The 21,490-nt window shown below is 47.7% G+C and overlaps 1 protein-coding gene across 2 annotated transcripts in view; it reads right to left on the minus strand.

Moving 5' to 3' along the window:
• Positions 1 to 21,490, minus strand: part of sort1a (sortilin 1a) — a 42,036-nt gene that overhangs the window by 3,328 nt on the left and 17,218 nt on the right. For both annotated transcript variants that reach the window (XM_064304785.1, XM_064304784.1), the window contains 18 exons: positions 19,233 to 19,292; positions 14,505 to 14,578; positions 14,121 to 14,223; positions 12,719 to 12,880; positions 12,186 to 12,259; positions 10,040 to 10,089; positions 9,807 to 9,934; positions 9,131 to 9,275; positions 8,621 to 8,776; positions 7,803 to 7,909; positions 6,827 to 6,929; positions 5,828 to 5,999; positions 4,427 to 4,617; positions 3,679 to 3,868; positions 3,149 to 3,265; positions 2,356 to 2,464; positions 1,671 to 1,780; positions 521 to 647 (listed from right to left, as the gene is read on the minus strand). In XM_064304785.1, the coding sequence (XP_064160855.1) occupies positions 521 to 647; positions 1,671 to 1,780; positions 2,356 to 2,464; positions 3,149 to 3,265; positions 3,679 to 3,868; positions 4,427 to 4,617; positions 5,828 to 5,999; positions 6,827 to 6,929; positions 7,803 to 7,909; positions 8,621 to 8,776; positions 9,131 to 9,275; positions 9,807 to 9,934; positions 10,040 to 10,089; positions 12,186 to 12,259; positions 12,719 to 12,880; positions 14,121 to 14,223; positions 14,505 to 14,578; positions 19,233 to 19,292 (2,178 nt within the window). The remainder of the gene's footprint in view (positions 1 to 520; positions 648 to 1,670; positions 1,781 to 2,355; positions 2,465 to 3,148; positions 3,266 to 3,678; positions 3,869 to 4,426; positions 4,618 to 5,827; positions 6,000 to 6,826; positions 6,930 to 7,802; positions 7,910 to 8,620; positions 8,777 to 9,130; positions 9,276 to 9,806; positions 9,935 to 10,039; positions 10,090 to 12,185; positions 12,260 to 12,718; positions 12,881 to 14,120; positions 14,224 to 14,504; positions 14,579 to 19,232; positions 19,293 to 21,490) is intronic.

The following is a 21,490-nucleotide window of genomic DNA, read 5'->3' on the forward strand; positions in this document are numbered from 1 at the left end:
CTGGGTAAAAATGAGCATGCACAGTCTGCAGACTGCTGATGCATATGCTACAGACTGTGCTGGTGCAAACCTTGCAATCTCTGCTGGTGCATACCCTGTAGATTGTTCTGTTGCATTCCCTGCAGACTGCTGGTGCATACTCAGCACAGGTATTGTGCTGGAGAACTACATGACCGACGCAACTGGTGTAGGCATATTGCAGGTGTTCCATCAGGCAAAGTAGCTGCCGTTGTGCAATGAGACGAGGGACACGCTGCTGACCAAATCCCTCCCTTCCTCTGAACCTACTGTATATTATGCATTGCCCCGCAGCCAGGACTCCTGGCTACCACTAACGAGGCCAATGCAATATCATTCTCAATGAGGTATTAAGCAAACCTTGCAGAATGTCAATATTCCTATCTGTTCAGCTTCAAGGATGAACTGTTCAAAGGGTGAAAGAAGCAAGAGAATGTTGTGTGTTATGAGTCCATCTGCCCTTCAGCGCAGTGACGGCAGGGAGGCTGCGTTTTGTTCGCACCTCGTCCGAGTCGTCGTGGTAGTCGCTCTTGCCAGACTCGGCCACGTGGCTGTCCAGCTCGTCAATCCCCTCGATCCCATTGGCCTCGGCGTGCTGCCGCAGCACAGAGTATCTGTGGACCAAGAACCTGTCGGGCGAGGAAAAAATATTCACACAAGAGGCACCCCGTTGGAGGCCTGCGGCGATCAATTCTCCACTTAATAATTATACTGATAATAATTACACTAAATGGTGCCGCACAAAAACACTGTATATCATTTTGTTTCCTTCATTTGGGCAGTTAATGTTTTAACATTTAAAAAATTTTTTTTTACACACATCGGAAGTTGAGAATGGTGCAAAACTCAACTTAAAAAGTTTGTTCAAAATTCCTTGTGCATAAACCATAAGGCTGTGTTGGCATCTTTAAAAAAAAGCTGTTCCTTGTTTCGCTGTTCGTCGGAATTAACTGTTTTGGCAATACAAGGTTTTTTTTCACAGCATAAATACACTACAACTATAACATAATAGATATAATAATCACAATACTACTGCCACTATAAACCTACAGTTTTATGGGAATCAGATATACTATGTGCTATAAAATTTCCTATTCATGTGACTACTGCTGCAATTACTATCGCAATGGTTTATACAAGCTGTCAGGTTTTGTACCGGCTGTTGTGCATTAATTATACTGTTCTTGCAACGTGAATCAATAGCTCAATCAATGTGGTAACAAACCTCAAACGCCTTACAGAAGAACTTCAAATGCACAATGTGTTCTGAAACCAAATCAAACTCAAGTTCTAAGAACTAACACACCTGGCTATAAATACATGCTTTTGAGGAGAAGCACTTCGTTTCACTTACCTCACGCTGTAAAATTAGATGTTTCTTACCTATTTTTAATATTTAGAGATAAAAAGCTAGCAGTTTGGGTGGCATTACGTTACACACAAGTGTCAAATATTTTGTGTCAGGTTAAACCGTTGGGGTCAATTTGACCCCAAACATAATTTGAGGGTTAAGCTCAAGGCATAAACCTGCAAAATAAAAAAGGAGAGGTGCTGACTATAGCGTTCATGTTTTTTTGACAGGGAACTTTTCAGAGGACTCAGACTCAGACTGACAGACTGAAAAGGAAAGAATGAATGGCTCCATAGCTGACCTGCCGCCACACACGTATTTCTTGACGAAGAGAACGCCTGCCACCGTGCTGATGAGCAGGATGGCGATGACTGCAGCAACGATGGGCACGGAACTGTAGTGGGAATCCCTCTGAAGGAGAGAGAGAGAGAGAGAGGGGTGAGGAGAGAGAAGAACAGAGAAAAAAGAAGGGATATGCGACATTCAGCAAGAAAAAAACCAGCAAGACAAAGTGTTGTACTGATTGTGTGCAGGCCCATAAGATGGAAAACAGAAATGGAGAGTGCACACTGCAAGGACAGCTCCCTAAAATATAGCTTTATTTCTCATTTCAGCATGATCAATGTTTCTATCCGCACTGGGGCTTTGGCAGCACCTGGTGTGAGGAAAAGAAATGATCTCTTGTTGTGTCTATGCATTTCTACATTGTGGTTTCTTTTTATCGTGCACATGCACATGCTGTTAGTTTTGTCTACATTACTACATTTAATCCACCAGGTGACGACATAACAGCCGTTCAAATAAGAACCTACACTGGAATGGTTTTACAGCATGTAATGTGTGCCTGGACAGGCACATTGAGGCCAATCACACGTAATAATACAGCTCAGACTAACTGCACAGTGACATAGGGGAAGTGTAATGAGCACACAGCCCAGTCTGTGCATATCACCGCAGTACTGAAAGAGCGGTGAATCTGGACTTACCAGCAGCTCCTGCCCCAGCAGGTTGCTCACGCACTTCTTGCTGAGGTCGATCTCCTTGCGCTCCGGCATGACCCCGCCCTCACACTTGTCTCCCGGGATCTTCCGATACCTGGGAGACATTGATGGTGGAAGTGGGTCAGTGTCGTCATTGGGTACCGCCTTTCCCCATCCACAGACACACGGTCATGGGCAAGGGCTTTGTAAAACCACTCACCCCGAAAAGGCGGGAAACTCTGGTCTAATCTGGTCTCGTGACATTTTAACAGATATGGGCAAAAATAGCTGACACTAAAAGGAGAACAGTTATAACTGTAATAAGGTAAAAAAAAAACTGGACAACTAATCAGCTGCTGGTGAAAGTTAATGAGAACCAGGTGTACAGAGAAGCTTGTGTTTTACCTGTTGATCTGGTAGATGAGGAAGATTACAGACCACATTAAGATTTGAGAGACACACCCTGTTGTGCGGGGCAGATTTGAGTGTTACACACCACTGTGAGGGGCAAATTTGAGTGTTACACCCTGTTATGAGGGCCAGATTTGAGTGTTACAACTTGTTTTAAGGGGCTGATTTGAGAGTTACACCCCAAAGTGAGGGGCAGATTTGAGAGTTCCAACCTTGAGTGTTATACACCATGGTGACGGGATAATTTGAGTGTTACACACCATGGTGACGGGATAATTTGAGTGTTACACACCAAGGTGACGGGGGATTATTTGAGCGTTGCACACCATAGTGGGGGGCAGATTTGAGTGTTACACACCAAGGTGACGGGGGATTATTTGAGAGTTACCCGCTGGTCTGCAGCTGCTCCTTCTTCCCGTGAAGACAGAACTCCAGAGCGTGCCCCTGTAGGTCTGGCTGCTCCAGGCACTCCGAGCTATTGGCTGCACGGTAGTACCCAAAATCACTGCAGGACAGCAGGAAGACAGCTGGCCATAAACCTTGGCCTACATCCAGTACAACTAACCTGAAGGCATTCAACAAGTCCAGTTTAACTCCAAAATGCATACACTGAACATTAATGGTGGAGGTTTTAAAACTTATTTTAAATACATTGACACCTCTGAGTTATGATTGGTCTAGACAGGCATTTTTTTAGACCTTTGCAAACACAGCTGATGAAAACAAGAAAAACAGCCAGAAAGCAGGCATTTTTCGGCTGCCCCTTTGCAACCGCGATGGGGTGTGTACGTCCGAGTGATTCAGCGACAGACGGGGGAACAGACGAAGGTTAGAGCCCCCCCCACCCCCAGTGGCTTTGCGTGCAGGTTCATCGGCACAGTGGGTGAGAGGGTGAAGTGGGCTTTGGCAGAGCCATACCACAGGAAGTCATCCAGGGTGCAGGGGCAGGGCGTGGGCTGCTTGGTGACGATGTAGTCGCGGCCGTTCCAGCAGACGGAGTCCTTGCGCATCCGCAGGAACCTCTCCTTGAACCCCAGCATGCAGCCGTCGGTGGGGTCGCTGATGTCATCAGAGTGCGCCAGCCACTGCACGTAGTCCTTCTCACCGCCTACAAGCAGAGACAGAGACATGGGCAGCTCATACTGTATCTGAGGGGAGGACATTCACACATTATAAATATGAAAGAGAAACATGACTGATTTAAAGCACTGGTTCTTAAACTTTTTAATATCGGGATCCAAATTAGAACTTTAGTACCTTTCAGGGACTCATTCCGGGACCCACCTCATATAGTCCCATGACCCAATTAGGTACCCAATTAGGTACCCAATAGTTCAAAAAACACTGATTTAAAGAATGTGACACCAATCTCTGTAAAATTCCCACATTATAATAATTATTATAATAATTAATGGTATTACTAGGATAATTATTAGACATCAAGCTTTGTCAGCCTTGTCGGCGAGTTAGCGGGCAAATCCAAGCAAGGAAACGCACAGAATAAAACCAAATATTCTACACTTCTGTTAGCTCAAACCAGAGGGTTATGACCTCCAGAGAGAAGGTAATAAATCAGAGCTGTCGGCCCGAAGAGCAGCGCTGCGGATTCCATTCCGCCCCAGGCCGCTTCCCGAAACCCGCGGCGAAGCCTGCAGCTCTCACTCACAGTCGCGGGTGAGCAGCTGCGTGAAGTCGATGGTGATGGACACCCAGAACTGGCTGAGGAGAGACTCGCGGTAGCCCCAGATGCTGACGTTCATGGAGCGCGCGCCGGGCTCGGACGCCAGGCCCGTGAAGAACATCGGGTCGTCGGTGAAGTTGAAGACGTGCCAGCACTGCCCCTCGTCCGTGGAAAACCTGCGATTAGGCACAGTCCGCGCGCAACGTCAACGAAGCCCTGCAATTACCATGGCGCTGACCGTCACTGTTTCTGAAGTCACTGTGGGTTATTTAGAGTCCAAAGGAGTGTCTGAATGTCTCATCATGATAGGGGTACTGGTTTTACACAGCACAGAGGGAAGTACGTGCTTATTATGGTGCGCTGAGCCACCTGCAACAGACACCTGGCTTGTCAGTGAAAATCTCCCACTACTCCGGACAGCCCCCCTGCTGGGCTCCCTTGCAAGGCTTTTGTGCTTGCATTTTCCCCCCCAAAAAAACATGTGGCTCAGACGTGGTAGGAATACATCACAGATAACAGAGACTACAGATAAAAAATTTTCCTCTCTGGCTGACTGGCACATTTACAGAAATGCTATTACTGTGCATTCTCCCAGTGAAAATAAACTAATAACAAACATCATATGCAGCTGTAACTATTTGCCATTAGTTATATACGAATGAAAGTTATAAACTGTATTTCCTTTTATTGCAGCAGTATAGATCCACTGATGCATAATGCAGACCCCAGTCTATCTACCTATTACCAACCACTCAACTTAAAAAATAATTTTTTTATTTTCACATGTCTAGTGTGAAATCCTGACCGTGCAGAATGCCTTGCAGCGCATTTAACAACTGGCTGTAGCTTCCAGAGATAAAAGGTTTAATTTGGTGTGTTTGTCCTGCTCTCACCCCCTGAAAGTGACTCGGTGACTCCCCTAAGAGGATTAACTGGGCCCCTGCAGGAGAGCACACCTCACACAGCACGTGATTGGACGGCTCAGCTGGTGGACACACCCACACTCCGTCATCACTCTTGAACTTTTATTTTTGAACAACTGACTGATCTTAAAAATGGCCGAATGACAAAATAATCATTACAAACTAACTTCCTGAGCCAGCCAAGGGGAGGATGGGCTCCCCCCTCTCGACCGTGGTTCCTCCCAAAATGTCTTCCTTATTTGTTCCACTAACATTTCGTTCCCAGGCCGATGAATATAATTGGGCATTCCAAATTTGTTTTTTCTGTGTGGTGCTTTAGGACGCCATTTTAGATGACTGCACATGGTAGGCACACTGTGACCTCCACACCCACCGGCACCAAACCCCGCCCCTTCCCCACCCTGACTCACTTTATCTGAGAGATGGCCTGGGATGGCCCCGCCCCTTCCCTGCCCTGACTCACTTTATCTGAGAGATGGGCTGGGAGGGGGTGTGCTCCACGGCCACCAGCAGGCCCCCGGAGTCCAGGATGGCGTAGTGGTGGGGGCCCTCGAGGGCCCGAAGCCAGGTGTAGCCCCCGTCGTCGGAGACGTACACATCGGGCGCCATGACGGAGACGGCGTCGCCCACGCTCCCTGAAGCACACAAAACGGGGGAGCAGGGGGGTCAGAGGTGAAGTAAAATAGCACCCAGAGAATCCTGCATCCTGAAACCATGATTCAATCACCGGACATTTTGGCATAGCGAAGCTTAGCACGCGGCTAACGGGGGGGGAGCAAGGCTATGCCGCACTAAAAGCATTTTCTGTGTGTGGCGTGTATTTGTCTCCGCTCTCATAATCTCCACTCACAGACCCGACAGGCTTCGCTTGATGTACCCTCATCGTCACCTGAGGAGCACTTCAACGCTGTTAATAAGCTGAGCGGAATACGTTACTTAGCTTTTCCCATGCTCAGATTTTCTTGAGGGAATGAGATCCACAGCAAACGCAGAGTAAATATTTTCCACCCTTCATTGCCAAAACACCCGCAGGGTCCGTTTCATCCTGTAGGCTTTTGTGAGATTGAACTGAAGCTCTCCAGGCATTTCCGATGTAAATAAACTTTGTATAGTAAAGACAAACGGACATGGAATGTTTACCAAATTACTTTTCCGGGGGAAGGAAGGGTAATAAGCTAATGTTAACAAGCTATATCTGCTTGCTAGCGACAGATATTTCACAGCTGTATATCTGATATATTTATTATTCTCTAGTTGTGTAGGCTTGCTAACTAGCTTGCTATTGGCTAGTGACATATGGTCCTATAGCTTTATCAGCTAAGTAGCCTAGAAGCTATGGCAGAGCAAGGTAAGTTGCTCTTAAGTGATGGTGAAGCTTTAGTGGATTGGGATGCAGCCATTATCTTGGGAGTGGGCGAGAGGGCGGTGCGGGAAGTGTGTGTGCAAGGCGTTGCCTGGTTACCATGGGCAAGAATGAGCCCCACGGCGTTAGGCTCGGTCAGGGGCAGCATGGGGACGTTGAGCTTCATGGAGGTGCTGTAGGAGGCGTGGATATGGAGGCTGCACTGCAGACAGGAGGAGGCAGAGATATTACTGTCCCTCCACACAGCCTGATGCATGCACACGCACACGCACACGCACACACAGCCCGACGCATACTCACAGACCCACAATCTCACACACACACACACACACACACACACACACACACACACAGCCCGACACATTCTAACAGAGCCACAATCTCTCTCTCTCACACACACACACACACACACACACAGCCCGACGCATACTCACAGACCCACAATCACACACACACACACAGCCCAACGCATTCTCACAGACCCACAATCTCACACGCACACACACACACACACACACACACACACAGCCCGACGTATACTCACAGACCCACAATCACACACACACACACACACACACACACACACACACACAGCCCAACGCATTCTCACAGGCCCACACTCACACACACACACACAGCCCGACACATTCTAACAGAGCCACAATCTCTCTCTCACACACACACACACACACACACAGACGTCCAGACACACAGATACACGGTTACAGACATACAGACACAGCAGGCAGTAACGTCCACAAGAGCAGCGGAAGTTCCATAAAAGTGCACTGGAGTAATCAGCAAAAGAACAACGGCTCAATAATAAATCAACATAATAAATCAACACTTTGCAGTCAACAGCAAAATATTCCACCCTCGGTCTCTTAAGATATCGAAAACTGGCGAGTGAAAATATCTGCCCAACAAGTAAGGAGTTACAAGAAATGCGAAAAACAGAAAGCATCCCAAGTAAACCGCACGCAGTGTGTGTTCAGTGACTGAACCCAGCTGCTGTAGCCCCAGTACACAGTGCGTGTTAAGTGACTAAACCCGGGCTGATGGGAATGTGTCTCACCAGCTCCGGATCTTTGGCCGTCGAATCGCACTTCCCGTTCCTGGGCTTCTTCAGGGCCCTCCACTCCCCGCCCTGGTCAAAGGTCACCATGGTCTGCGCCGAGCCGTCTGGGACACAGAGTACGGGGGGGGGGTTAGGAACGAAACTGCACAAGTGGGGGCGTCTCTGTCTCACAGCTTCTACCGGTGTCCTTGTATACAGGAGCCGGGAGAACATTACTCACAAAATTTTAACTGAATGCGGTGTGAATGAATTCGATCCGTTTTTTTAATAAGAAAAACCTTTAGCAGTATTAAAATCAAATGTAAAATATCTTGGTTTCCGTCCAGCAGCGATACTGTACAGATACACTGTACACTGTATCTTTTCTGCCTCTCTCAGCGTTGCTCTCAGGAGTGATAATTTCAAACTGGCTTCCGTCTTCCAGTAGGCACTCGGCCAAGGAAAGCCCCCCCCCGCCCCCCCCGCCCCGGCTGTAGGATCACAGGCTTTTTGGCATGCTCAGTGGCCCCCCGCAGTACCCGGCTGGTAGATGCTAACAGTGATGGAGAGCGCAGACTCCCCCCGTCACACTGAAACTGCTCATTTGTCTCTGTGGTAGAGCTGATGAAGAATGCCGAGTTTAAATCAGGATAGTGTGAGAGAGGCAGCAGCTGCCGCCGTTTCAGGATTCGAAACGGAACAAGCTGACGAGGCTGCAGCCTACCCACACAGGGAAACAAACAGCCAAACTGCTGACTGACTGCTGCCACCCCTTTTAGGAGTGTGTGCTTGTGCGCATGTGTGTGTGTGCATATACGCGTTTGCATGTGTCTTACCCTCGGCCAGTACGCTGGTCATGTAGACCCCGCGAAGGGAAGTGACGTTGGTGAAGTCTGTGTCGCCCCCTGTGGTGGTGTAGAGGTGGCGCTCCAGAGATTTGGAGTAAACGGTGCCGCGGTCATCCGACACATAGATGGTGCCAAACCCCGTGTCTGCAAGACACATTGTTACATACGCAAAGTTTCTATAGGAAGTTAAGAGAATATTTTTAAGCACTTTCCCCAGCTTAATTTTCAGCGTCAGATAGAAACTCTGATAGTTTACATGGGACAGATACGTAAAGCATCGATTAAAAGTGCACTGTTCAACCCCTCCCTTATGATGCCTATCTGTTACAGATAAGATAAGTTGTCTGATCCGGCTGTCTGGAGAGAAATATGGTGCGGATCCTAAGACGAGCCGTCTGAAGAGAGAAAGGGCCTGGCGGAGATGAACAGGAAGTGTGAAACATGGCGGAGATGAACAGGAAGTGTGAAACATGGCGGAGCGGAGCGGGGGGGACTGACCACCGAGCTCGTCCACGTGCATGAACACCATGTCGTCGTTGGCCGCCAGGATGGAGTAGAACTGCTCGTGCCCCACGGGGGGCAGCTGGGCCATGTTCCACGTGTCCCCCTGGTCCACCGAAACGTGGATCATACGAAGGGTGCCCTGAGAGCGACACACGCATGTTACGCACTTACGAACACGCGCGCACGCCGCGTCCAAATGCATACATCACATAAAGAGAGGAGATGGCTGTTAAACATCCTACAGCTCACACACAAACGCACGCACGCAAACACACACACACACACACACACGTATGTACACAAACACATATACACAAACACACCCGCCCACAAATACACCCACACACCTTCCTTGCCCATTAAACATAGTTCATATCGAGTTAAGAAAAACTTACACAAGAAAGGAATAAAAATACTCACTGGTATTTGAGTAAATACGACAAAGTATTTTTACAAGTTCTGTTTTTTAATTCCTTTTTTATACTCCAGAGAAATGAGGCAAAGTCAGTTTAGCATAGTGAATTAAGTCACATAGGTCCTACTCATACCAGACACCCACACACATACATGCACAATGCACACAGACACATGGAGGCACAAACACACAGACGCACAGACACACAGAGACACATAGACGCACGGACACACAGACGCACAGACGCAGCCTTACCGTCCCGGTCATGACCGAGGCGAAGACAAAGCGCCCGCCCAGGCCGAAGGAGAAGATCTTTTTTCCGACAGTTTTGAAGTTCCGCCCGTAATCCGAGGTCTTCCGGAGCTCCAGCATCCCTCGGTCACCTGACACACACCGCACAAACGAGAGGGGGGGAGGGTGACTGACTTTCACACGCCTCGGGCTTGCGGGTGCACTCTTTACCGACATACACTGGTTCAATCACTCACTGCAGGATCCGTTTGGGTTCGTGGTGAAGAAGATGGTGTTGTCCGTCCCCCTGGGATCAAACAGACAGACGTGAGACGCAAGGCCGTTGGCTTTCAGCCACAGTCAAATCAGCACCTTTCCCCCCACTATCATATTTTCAAATGAGTGTTAGCTATTACGCTTTCGCTTCAGATCCATTTGCCATATAGACACAGTTTTCCAGGGCAACACTCATGGCTAGCATTTTGGCACGCTATCCAATCATACAGCTGGATGCCTCCTGAAGCAATTCGGGCAACCTCTGCAGAGGTTCGAGCTCAGTGTCCCATCAGGGAAGTTAATTACACCCCCAGGCCTACAAGCCCACCTCCAGAATCACTACAATGCGCTGCAGCCGTAATATAAAAGTAATTTACAGCTTATTTAAGCCTACAGCTGCTTGGGTCCTGTTGCCCATAAATGAAACAGCAATTGCAGCCAAACACGCAGGCGAGCCCAGCCAAGTAAAGCACACAGTGCCAAGTGATGCTGTAACCCTTTTGTGTTAGCAACTTAGCACAAATCTCACACGCAACACTGCATGTGCTGCACGCTTTTTCAGCCTTTTTTTTTTGCAGTCTGAGTCATTCCAGGCCACTAAAAGCAGAAGTATACAAGCCAAACCTGAGCTCTGCTATTTCAGTCCATCAGGGTTTCTGCAGACAAATCAATCTGCTCGTTGATTTCTAATCAGCAGCTCTGAGACCCACCGCAGTGGCTCTTTATATAAAGAAGTGCTCAAAAGTTTGTCAGTAGGTGTGCATGTAGGTGGATGCCTGCACTTGATAACAGTGCGGGGGTATAATGTCTTAGCAGAGCTGAGTTGGCCTAAATCTGCAACAGAACTGGTTGGTGGGTTGGGGTGCCATTACTAAACCAGTTAGTTCAATAGCGGTTATCCGGCCAAACTGCCCCAGTACACAACACTGCATTTGGAGAATTCATCCGACTGTTGGGAGCATAGAACTAGTGCAGCACATTGGACCCACCGAACCAGTATTATAGAGGACACGCCACTGAACTACAGAATCTCTAATGTTTTTGTTCGGCTTCACAAAGATGCAACGGCCTTCAGAGTAAAGACTTTGCGTTGGACAAGGAGAGATAAGAACCGTATCTCAAAAAACAAAATGGACCCAGAGTCACTGCACATCCCAGACACTTCTCTGTAGAACAAAATGGACCCAGTGTCACTGCACATCCCAGACACTTCTCTGCAGAACAAAATGAACCCAGAGACAGATTATTTTGGCATTTTTAAGGGCTATAAACTTGATACCAGCTATTCAGGTCCACCTTGGTTTATCCTACTCCACTTAAATAGGTGGAGGGTACACTCTTTATGGTAAATTGCACATAATGTTAGTGAGTGACAATTCTCTCAACGCAGACAACGTTCTTTGTTATTTTTTAAAATAAGCAGAAAGCCAAATCAGATCATACCATGCAACATTGGAAAAAGCCAGTTCTGGGAGACCATTCTTTGACATTGTTTCAGCAGATGTTATTTGGTTATTTGCAAGGTGTTTTAGGAAGAAAATGGCATGACCGTGGACACAAAAGACTGAAAATACAACATTAAAGGTTCTAAGCATGACCTAACCAGAGAGCCTGACTTAACGACCTGAGCATTCTACTACTAAAGCCCAAAGATTTACCGCCTCCAGGGTATGAGGGAAAACAATGGCAGCGGATGGGCTTAACCCATAACATAGCCCTGGAAGAAAAGCTAAGGAAACAAGCAGACCAGCGGAACCTGGCGGTACCCTCTCTTTATCAAACAAAGGACAACTAAACACAGGCCGCCTTGTTTCTCTTTACATGGCAGAATCTTAATTGCTAATGAATGTCCGATGACTCAAAAGCGTACTCAGACACCTTAACGAATGTGATAAAAGTTTTCAAGGCTTTCCGGGGAAAGTTTTTTTTTTGTTGTTGTAAAAGTCTACAAAAATGTAAAGGTTATGAAAACAGCACATTTTTGTTGACCACTAGGGGGCACCGTCCAGGAGAGAACGACACCAGAAAACTAATGTGTAACTCATTCTGGATTAAAAGCGCCTGATAATGCCTTCCGGGTTAATATATCAATATTTTGAGCGCATCGCTAGTCCACAATGTTCTTACCATTTGACCAGGCACACCATTTCATGTATCTTTTTCCAGTTCTCTCCAAAGTCCTCCGACACCCACAGATCATACTGAAAAACAGAAAGGCAGAGTAAGACCCCAGCAGAATATCTCCAGCAGGCAAACTGAGTTATTTCAAATGCAAAATTCACTTAAGCTTCTCTCAGAACAGTCAGCATGCAGTAAAGCGAATCAAAGGCAATAACTTTGAGGGGTGTGTGTGTGTGTGTGTGTGTGTGTGCGTGATACCTGCAGAGGCATCAATCTCATTCACGGAAATGATTTAACCCTTTGAAGAGCAGGTTTTCTGGAATGTTTTTTCAACATTCTAAGTGTTCTAGAACTCCACTGCTTTCCGTTACCAGCAGCGATTGTTACATCAGCATTAGAATGTTCAGTTAATAAAGTGTGCGCCAGACTCCCGGCTTGTAGCCACACCCCTGTCCTGGAAAATGTGGTGAGGGGCTGTCAATCATGCGTGACAGTGATGCTAGAATGCGCTAGTTGCCACGGCATCGGCACGCTCTTACAGTGATGCTGATGACCAGAAGCACGTTGGCATCGTGCGGGTTGTAGCTGATCTGCATCAGAGGATGGAACGGCAGGTCGGAATGGGTGAAGCTGTTCCCAAAATCCACCGAACGGAATATCCTGGATCCCTTGCCGCCCGAGACGTCGCCTGTGAGGATGACCTGTAGGGTTTGGAGGGGGGAGGGGTTAAAGTCACGACCAAATAAATTACATGGCCAAAAGCATGCGGACACCTGACATCCAACATCGCATCCAAAATTATGGGCGTTGGTCCACCCTTTGCTGCTATAACAACCTCCACTCTTCTGGGAAGGCTTTATACGAGATCTTGGAGCGTTGCTGCATTTATTTCCATTCCATTCAGCCAGAAGGCAATGATTGGGCGTTTAGGCCTGGCTTGCAATTGGCTTTGCAATTGATCCCAAAGGTGTTGTATGAGCTTGAGGTCAGGGCTGTGGTCAAGTTCTTCCACACCGTTCTTGACAAACCATTTCTGTATGGACCCCGCTGTGTGCCCAGGGGCATTGTCATGCTGAAACAGGAAAGGTCCTTCCCCAAACTGACGGGGCAGCACAGAACGGTCTAGAATGTCACTGTATGCTTTAGCATTATTATTTGCCATCACTGGAACTAAGGGGAGGAAGTAGTCCAAACCATGAAAAACAGCCACAGACCAAGGCGAGTCCAGATACCTTTGGTCATAGAGTGTACATAAAAGCCTGTACAGGGCTCTGTCGTAACAACCCTCTGCAATATACATTTGCAATAATGCAGGGCTCTTGTGGTCGCCACTAATGTTGGGTCACAAGATGCATGTAGAAACAAACACTGTGTTTTACCCCACCCACAGGCATTCACACCGGCCAAACAAACCACTGCTTCTGAGTACACTCAACTTATTTCCACATAATTATCCAAGGGTGATCAAACCAGACCTGGGTCAAGTATGTATTTTTTCAGGATTCAAATACTTTCCCAAGCTTTGCTGATCTTGTCTGGTGTATTGAAACCAATAGTCTAGTAATAAACCAATAGTCTCAAAAAGTGCAAAACCCCACCTTCTGGTCATACTGACAGGCTCAATTACACCAGGCAAGATCAATAGAGCACAGAAACGTATTTGAATACAAAACAAATACCTATTTGACCCAGGTCTGGGTCAAACACAGCTGCACTGTACTGACCTCATGTTGGGGAATGACCGAAAAGCAGTCGAGGAAACCACTTTGGTGGGGGGAAAAAGGTGACCTTAATGGTGTGATATAAAAGTGTCCGTCTACACATTCAGTATTGCTCTCCATGACACTGTGGGCCTCCGTTCACAGAGACGTGTTAAAAGAGAAGTGTGGTGTGGCATTTCTCAGCTCAGGAGCCCAGAAAAATACAAATAGCTCCACCTACCTTCCCAGAATTCTCCGGACCAATCGCTATCCCGTATTCAGTACGGATGAAAGTGTTGTTGATGAGATTTGTCACGTCCTGGAAGGATTTCCCATAGTTCTCACTGACAGGGTTGGGGAGAGAGAGGGGGGCATGGATTTCAACAATGCAGATTGAGGCCGAACAGCATTCAAAATGAATCGCGCTCCCACAAACAGAAGCACACCACAAGTTACTTGATAATTACATCAATACTGTCATTTCCACTTCCTGATATGTGAAACTTCAAAACTTTTTTTTTCCCCCGTTCAAAGACTAAAGCACTTTGTCTATGAGCCACTTCAACCTTGAGAAAAACACCAATCGATTATTTTTTAACAGAGCTGCTTTCGCAGAGACACCCACCTTCTGTACAGTTTGGACTGGCCAAACCGCAGCATGAAAAATGGAACCTGGAAAGTTGTCAAGGCCAGCACGACCTGTTGGGAGAGAAAATGGGTTAGAGAGGTTATTAATCTGCGGAGGGGTCTGAAAGACACGATCGGGCTGATAAGGGTGCCTCAGAGACACCTGACAGCAGGGTCTCCATGGGCGTTAGGTATTTGGATTTATTTGGGGTTTTTTTTGGGATTTTTTTTTTTTTTTGGAGTGGACCTGGCACCAGTGACTGAGAGCAGAGCAGAATAAGGTCAGCAGGAGGGGGGTCACTGAACCAGCTGTCACTCACAGCCCCCGGGATCAGCGTGCGCTGGGAGGGAAAAGTGTGTCACCGTGGCAGCCGACGACCCCACAGCGACGCTGTTCTATTTATGCGTGCGCTCCGATCGCAGCTGCTTATAATCTGCATAACTGTGATGAGCAGCCATGACACGGGACTCACTGGTGAAAGGTAATGCACTAGAGTAGGCACACGCAATCTGATGAACGCACAATCACGCACACGCACACACACACACATACACATAAACATACAGTACACGTACGCACAAAAAGAACTGCACACAAATGCAACCCCATACATACACACACACACAAGCACACAAGCTCCCACACACACAAGTGCCCCCCCCCACACACACAAGCCACCCCCACACACGCTCCAACATACACACATGCGCACACACACACAAGCTCCCACACACTTACACATGCACAAACACACACACACACACACAAGCCCCCGCCCCCACACACACACACTCTCCCACACACACATGCGCACGCACACACACACTACAGCAGGGCTGGACAGCACTGTAGGTGGAGGGTGGAACATCTGTCTTTCTGCCCGACCCATCTGCCTGCAGGAGGAAGCAGCAGGAGAGCCGAACTACACAGACACTGAGAGAGAGGGGGAGGGGGATGAGTGAAAAGAGGGGGGAGACACAGAGAACGAGAGAGAGAGAGAGGGAGAGAGCAAGAGAGGAGAAGGAGAGGTAGAGAGAGAGAGAAGAGGGACAGAGGGAGAGAGAAAGGGCAGGAGAAAGGGGGGAGACAGAGCAATAGAGAGAGGGAGAGAGGGAAAGTGAGAGAGAGAAAAGGGGGAGGGAGAGAGAAGGAGAGAGAGAGACAGAAGGAGTGCAAGAGCAAGACAGAGCAATGGAGAGAAAAGCAGAGAGAGTTGGAGAGAAGCAGTGCAGTGACAGCTCTTGGCAAAGGGCCGCATCAGATGACAATCGTGCCATTTAATTAGGATCAGAATCGAAACGCGCTTCCCACAAGTCAGAGCTAGAGCACTCACTCCGCAATGACATAATGAGCACGAGGAAAACTGTTTCTCTATTAATCTCTCGCTCATTTCCTCCCACTTTCTCTCTCTCTCCCGCACACACACACATACACACACACACTTCTAAATACTTGCCACATTCCATCATGTGACACACAATCCTCAACCTCAAAGTTTTCAGTCCAACCTTGTCTGTGGCATTTTAACATGAAACCTAAGAATGCACGACTTCAGGGCCGAAGAGACCCACAACTTCCATAAAACTGCATGCTGCGTATTTCACAAATCTTTTATACTCCTTTTGACACCATAAAAGTGTATAAACAACATTAATAATACATGTGTTTGGGTTTTATTTTAATCTTTACCACATGAACAGCAGGGTTTCCCACAATTTCTCTATGGTACCCGAAGAGGACCAATGTCCAAATTTCTAGCACACACCTGACTGCAGCCAAGAGCACACAAGATTATCTCACCAGTGTCCCTCTGTATTGAATCTTTAAAAAAAAAAAAAAAAAAAAACTGTTTTTAAAGGCCACTCTTCTTTTAAACCATATGCATATGAAAAGGGCTGTTGTGTTCTAGTGTTTTTAAAGCACAGTGCAATTTCAACCACAGGGCACCACAGGGCCTGGGCACAGCTGCCTGCGTTCAGTTGCCCAGCCCGAATGCAGCCGGTTACAGTGATACCATGTTGCCCAGGGTTGCAAGTCATTGTGTGCTACTTCTGTTTCCAAAGTGAAGTCATCACACACACACACAACACAAACACACACACACCCCCACCTCCCCCACCCCCCCACCCCCCCAACTGTGACTCCTAGCAACAGAGCAGTGCAGCGACGCACCTCTGAGACATTCCACTCTTATTCTGAATTCAGGGGTTTAGGGGAGGGAGGTGGGGTGGGGGGGGGGGTGTCATCACAAACCCCAAAACAAGGGGTTTTTAAAGGCACAGGCAGGCAGGAGCTTGTGCACAGCAGAGGGGGAGGAGTTTGTGTTCCAGGGGAGTTTTTCTCCCCCCCTCGTGGGGGAAAAGGAGACCCCAGCACATAAAAGGTGCTCCTGCCAGGACCGGAGGCCCCAGAGCTGCACTGTCTGTGGGCTGCTGGAGGTGAGGGGGCCGCAGCGCCCAGGAGGGGAACGTGCATTTTTAAACAGGAGAAGCAGCTCTCCGTCTCCAGCCTGGAGGGTCCGAGCCCTTAACGAACAACGCAAAGCGCAGCCCAGGCCGTTCTCTCAAAGCACAACGAGCAGTTCATAGAACAACTGCGATTTAAAACATTTTTCCCCCATTATTGTACCTCAGCTTAGCCGAAGTCGGCGGCGTGTAAAGAGGCAAGCTGGCGACTCTGCGTGTTCTCGGAGGAGAACCGTGGACGAGCACGCTCCCCCGAATCGGCAGTGGGGTTCGCCGTTCCAAACTGGGGCGGGAATTGGCACGTAGCGGCAACGTTACAACGGTGACAAAAAAAAACTCCAGGAACATCGTGAGAAACACTTTGCGTTGGAGCCGGAATTCACCATGTCTAAACACGGAATCACCAACCGCGCCACTAAAACCTACTGTTGCCGCTAGCGACCACATCCAGGAAGGTTACTGGCTGTTTGACGTCCTGCCGGTCGGCTAGCGCTGGCGGAAGCGGAGAAGAGCGTTCCGCACGGCGGAACCCCCGGGCACACAGCCGGGGATTCCAGGTCAGTGGAAACCCAAGGGAAGTGCGGCCAAGCTGAACCCAGCCTATCCTGTGTGCAATGAGGCAAACGCGAGCGCGGTAAATGGGGGGTTTTAAACCGGCACAGGCAGTTCCACAGACTGGCTGCTTGCGGTCGACTGTGTTTTACAAGCTGGTCGGTTGGCTTTTTGTCTCAGTTTGCGCTCTTTGGTCAGCCCGGGACATGCCCACAGTGTCCTCACTTTCTGGGGCACTGGGAGACAAGCACAGGAGACCAAATGGATACGTGCTGAGGCATTTCAAATCGAAGAAAGGAAATGCATATATGTACGCACAACCTGCTATTTTTTTTGTGGTGAAAATTACACTATATCTGCAAGACTTCCGAGAAAATTAGATAATAGAAAAGGGCCAGTCTACAACCATGTCTTTTTGCTGCACAGCTTGTTTTTTTTGTAGATTTGAGTAGGGCACTTAGCCATTACTCAATTTAACTTCTACTCTTTTGTCCCTGATAAAATAGAATCTGATACAAATGGTAAATGGTAAATGGACTGCATTTATGTAGCGCTTTTATCCAAAGCGCTTTACAATTGATGCCTCTCATTCGCCAGAGCAGTTAGGGGTTAGGGGTTAGGTGTCTTGCTCAAGGACACTTCGACATGCCCAGGGCGGGGTTTGAACCGGCAACCCTCCGACTGCCAGACAATCGGTCTTACCTCCTGAGCTATGTCGCCAGGAGGATACAAGCCAGGAGGATTACAAATTTACTCATTTGTAGCTTTAACACCATCTGGCCTTACATACATAGTTTTTACATTCCCTAGGATATACAAGAGAGGATTTGCAATGCCAGAATGACTATTAAAATTTAAAAATTTTAATAGTTTTTCCTGAGATGGATGAGTTAGACCCTTAAACCTCTTATTCATGTCAGAGAGAAGAAACCATTAAACCCAATAAACACAGAGAGGCTCAGACAAAGAAATCATACAAGGACATGGCGCAGAACAGGTCAGAATCTGACAGCTCGACATCATCAAGTCCTCTTTTTTACATTTTTACGCCCGAGTAGCACTGCTCAAGGATTCCAATGATGCTGCAGTAACAAGGTAAGATTTATGTTACGTTGAAACATAAAGCGTTTATCTACAACATTACTCAGCGCAAGGAAAGTCAGGGGAAATTAAATTGTTTCTGTACGGAGGGGTACAATCACTCTGATAAATCTACTTGTTCCCATACTGAGGGCACTCTTATTCAGACAAATGCTAGGCTATATACAGAGTTTTTATTAGTTTTTTTTTTTGTTTTTTGGTATTGATTGCTCCAGATTTCGCAGCTCACACTGACAAGAATCCTGTTTCATCAAAGAAGAATTACTGAACTTGCTCCACGGTCTCTGCTTTTTCACATGGTTTCACAGACCTCTTTTATCGCACAGTTCACATAATGACACAAAATCACCCATCCTTGCAAGGGCAATCAATTTTGAACTTTTAAAAATGTGTCAACCCAACACAGACCACATTCAGACTTGTGGTTCACGGGCTGACTGATAATATTTCTCATGTCATTATTAAAACGTGATGAAAAAGATGCAATAATGATGCCATTTTCCTCTCCCTTCTGGCTTCCTTCCAAATTTCAAACACCACCCAGTGTCACAGGAAGCAGTATGTCACACCCAATTAAAAAAACCAGAGAAGAAAAAGAAATACTCACCCCTGTGCCGTCCCCCACCCAAGCCAGTGATACTGAGCCACTCAGGTCATTGAAGACGTACTGGAAAAAAACAGGAGAGCAAGTACAGGGTTAATTATTCATACCGCTGATACAGCATGAACACTCAAATCTGGCCCTCAAATCCAAATCCAGCCCTGGTTTTATTTCCTCCCAGGTAATTAACTGAACAATTAGCACTGCTGATTGGCCAGACTGCCTTCACACCTGATTCCCACACAGCTGATTGGCCAGACTGCCTTCACACCTGATTCCCACACAGCTGATTGGCCAGACTGCCTTCACACCTGATTCCCACACAGCTGATTGGCCAGACTGCCTTCACACCTGATTCCCACACAGCTGATTGGCCAGACTGCCTTCACACTTGATTCCCGCACAGATGGAAAGGTGGCGGTTTTCGGCCCTGGAGAACCGTGATTTGACTAACGGGGGGGGGGGGCACAGACTCCCATTGGATCCAAACTGCCGCACATTTTAAACAGGAATACTAGCGCGCTGAATCCAGAGCCTTCCCAACTTCTACTTATGCATCTGATTGTGGAAACAGTGCCAAACGTCTCCAGGGAAGTCCAATTGCCCGCTAAATCTTGTTTTACTCCTCTTAGAACAGCAAGGAATCAATAAGGCCAAAGCTTTAAAGGATGTGGGGGTGGATGTGGGGGTGGGGGTGAGGGATAAGGATGCTGTGACAGGCTGTGCTAGGGATAGAAACAGTTGGCACAGATGAATTTGTGTCTACAATTCACTTTATTTAATAACGCCTTGCATGCTACATATTGTAATATAGGCCTATTTCAAACTGAATAACTGATTATGAATAAAACATACCAAAACTGAAAATACTTTATTGTATAATAATAATAATAGTAATAATAAGACTAATAGCAATATAATCAAGTCCTATAATATTATAATTAACCAAATATTCATGAACTATATTAATAATGTGGTTCATTAAGTGGTGACTATATACAATCATATACAGAAAATTATTATTAAAATGCCATCATACAACTTCAATTTGCCAATTTATTTATTGTGCAGATCCTCTTATCCAGAACAACCAGCAAGGTCGTTCTGGCGAGAGGAATGAATAATGGCAGTAGGCACAAGGACACTCATCCAGAACAGCCAGCAGCACAGTGAATGAGCACTTAACTGAGCAGCAGCATAGCGTGCATCAATAACAAGCTCAGCCTGCTCAGAGAGTACTGCCTACAAACAAGGCTACCCATAAAAGTCACATTCTGTTCAATTAAGTTCTATTTTATTTATATAGCACTCCATTCCATTAACACACCAATCCATTAATTTGCCTACTGAAGACAAATAATTACCTGTAAAAGCAACGTTACCGGTGTAATGTACTCGGAGCTTAATAATTATTTGAGAGGGCTTAACTGCGCATGGTCAGGCACTAGGTACTAGGTTAGGCTCGGACCATGAACAACCCGTACAACAACGCATGCACAGCTGCAGAGCATAAAGCACGCGACCCGCTAACAGCATGCAGAACCGCGCGCTAACAGCATGCGCAGAACCGCGCTAACAGCATGCACAGAACCGCATGCTAACAGCATGCGCAGGATCGTGCACTAATAGCATGCGCAGAACCGCGCGCTAACAGCATGCGCAGAACCGCGCGCTAACAGCATGCGCAGAACCGCGCGCTAACAGCATGCGCAGAACCGCGCGCTAACAGCATGCGCAGAACCGCGCGCTAACAGCATGCGCAGAACCGCTGCTAACAGCATGCGCAGACGCACGAACGCTGCGACGCGCTAACAGCATGCGCAGAACCGCGCGCTATTAGCATGCGCAGAACCGCGCGCTAATAGCATGCACAGAACCGCGCGTTAACAGCATGCGCAGAACCGTGCGCTAACAGCACGCACACAAACGCAGCCCTCGGCGTCCGCGCTGCCGAACAGAGACGGAGGCAGAAACGCTGACTCACTCCGCCGCACGTTCTGCAACCCCGCGAACCTCAGACAGCGTCTGTGGGAAGCCGAGCCAGCGACGGGATCTATTATTAAAACCCCGGAGAGATTCGGTTGCGAAAGAGAGCTGCGCCTTCGCGGGACGGCAGTTACTGCACCCCCCCCGATCACCGACACCCGAGGCGGCAGCCCCGGTCAAACCAAAGTTAAACATTTTACACTGCCGGAAGGGGAAGGGTGAGCAGCCGTGGAACGCAGGCCTTGTGGAAAAGGACAGGCAGCAGCCTGAAATCAATC

Source organism: Anguilla rostrata, chromosome 13 (genome assembly GCF_018555375.3).
Source record: "Anguilla rostrata isolate EN2019 chromosome 13, ASM1855537v3, whole genome shotgun sequence".
Classification (NCBI taxonomy): domain Eukaryota; kingdom Metazoa; phylum Chordata; class Actinopteri; order Anguilliformes; family Anguillidae; genus Anguilla; species Anguilla rostrata.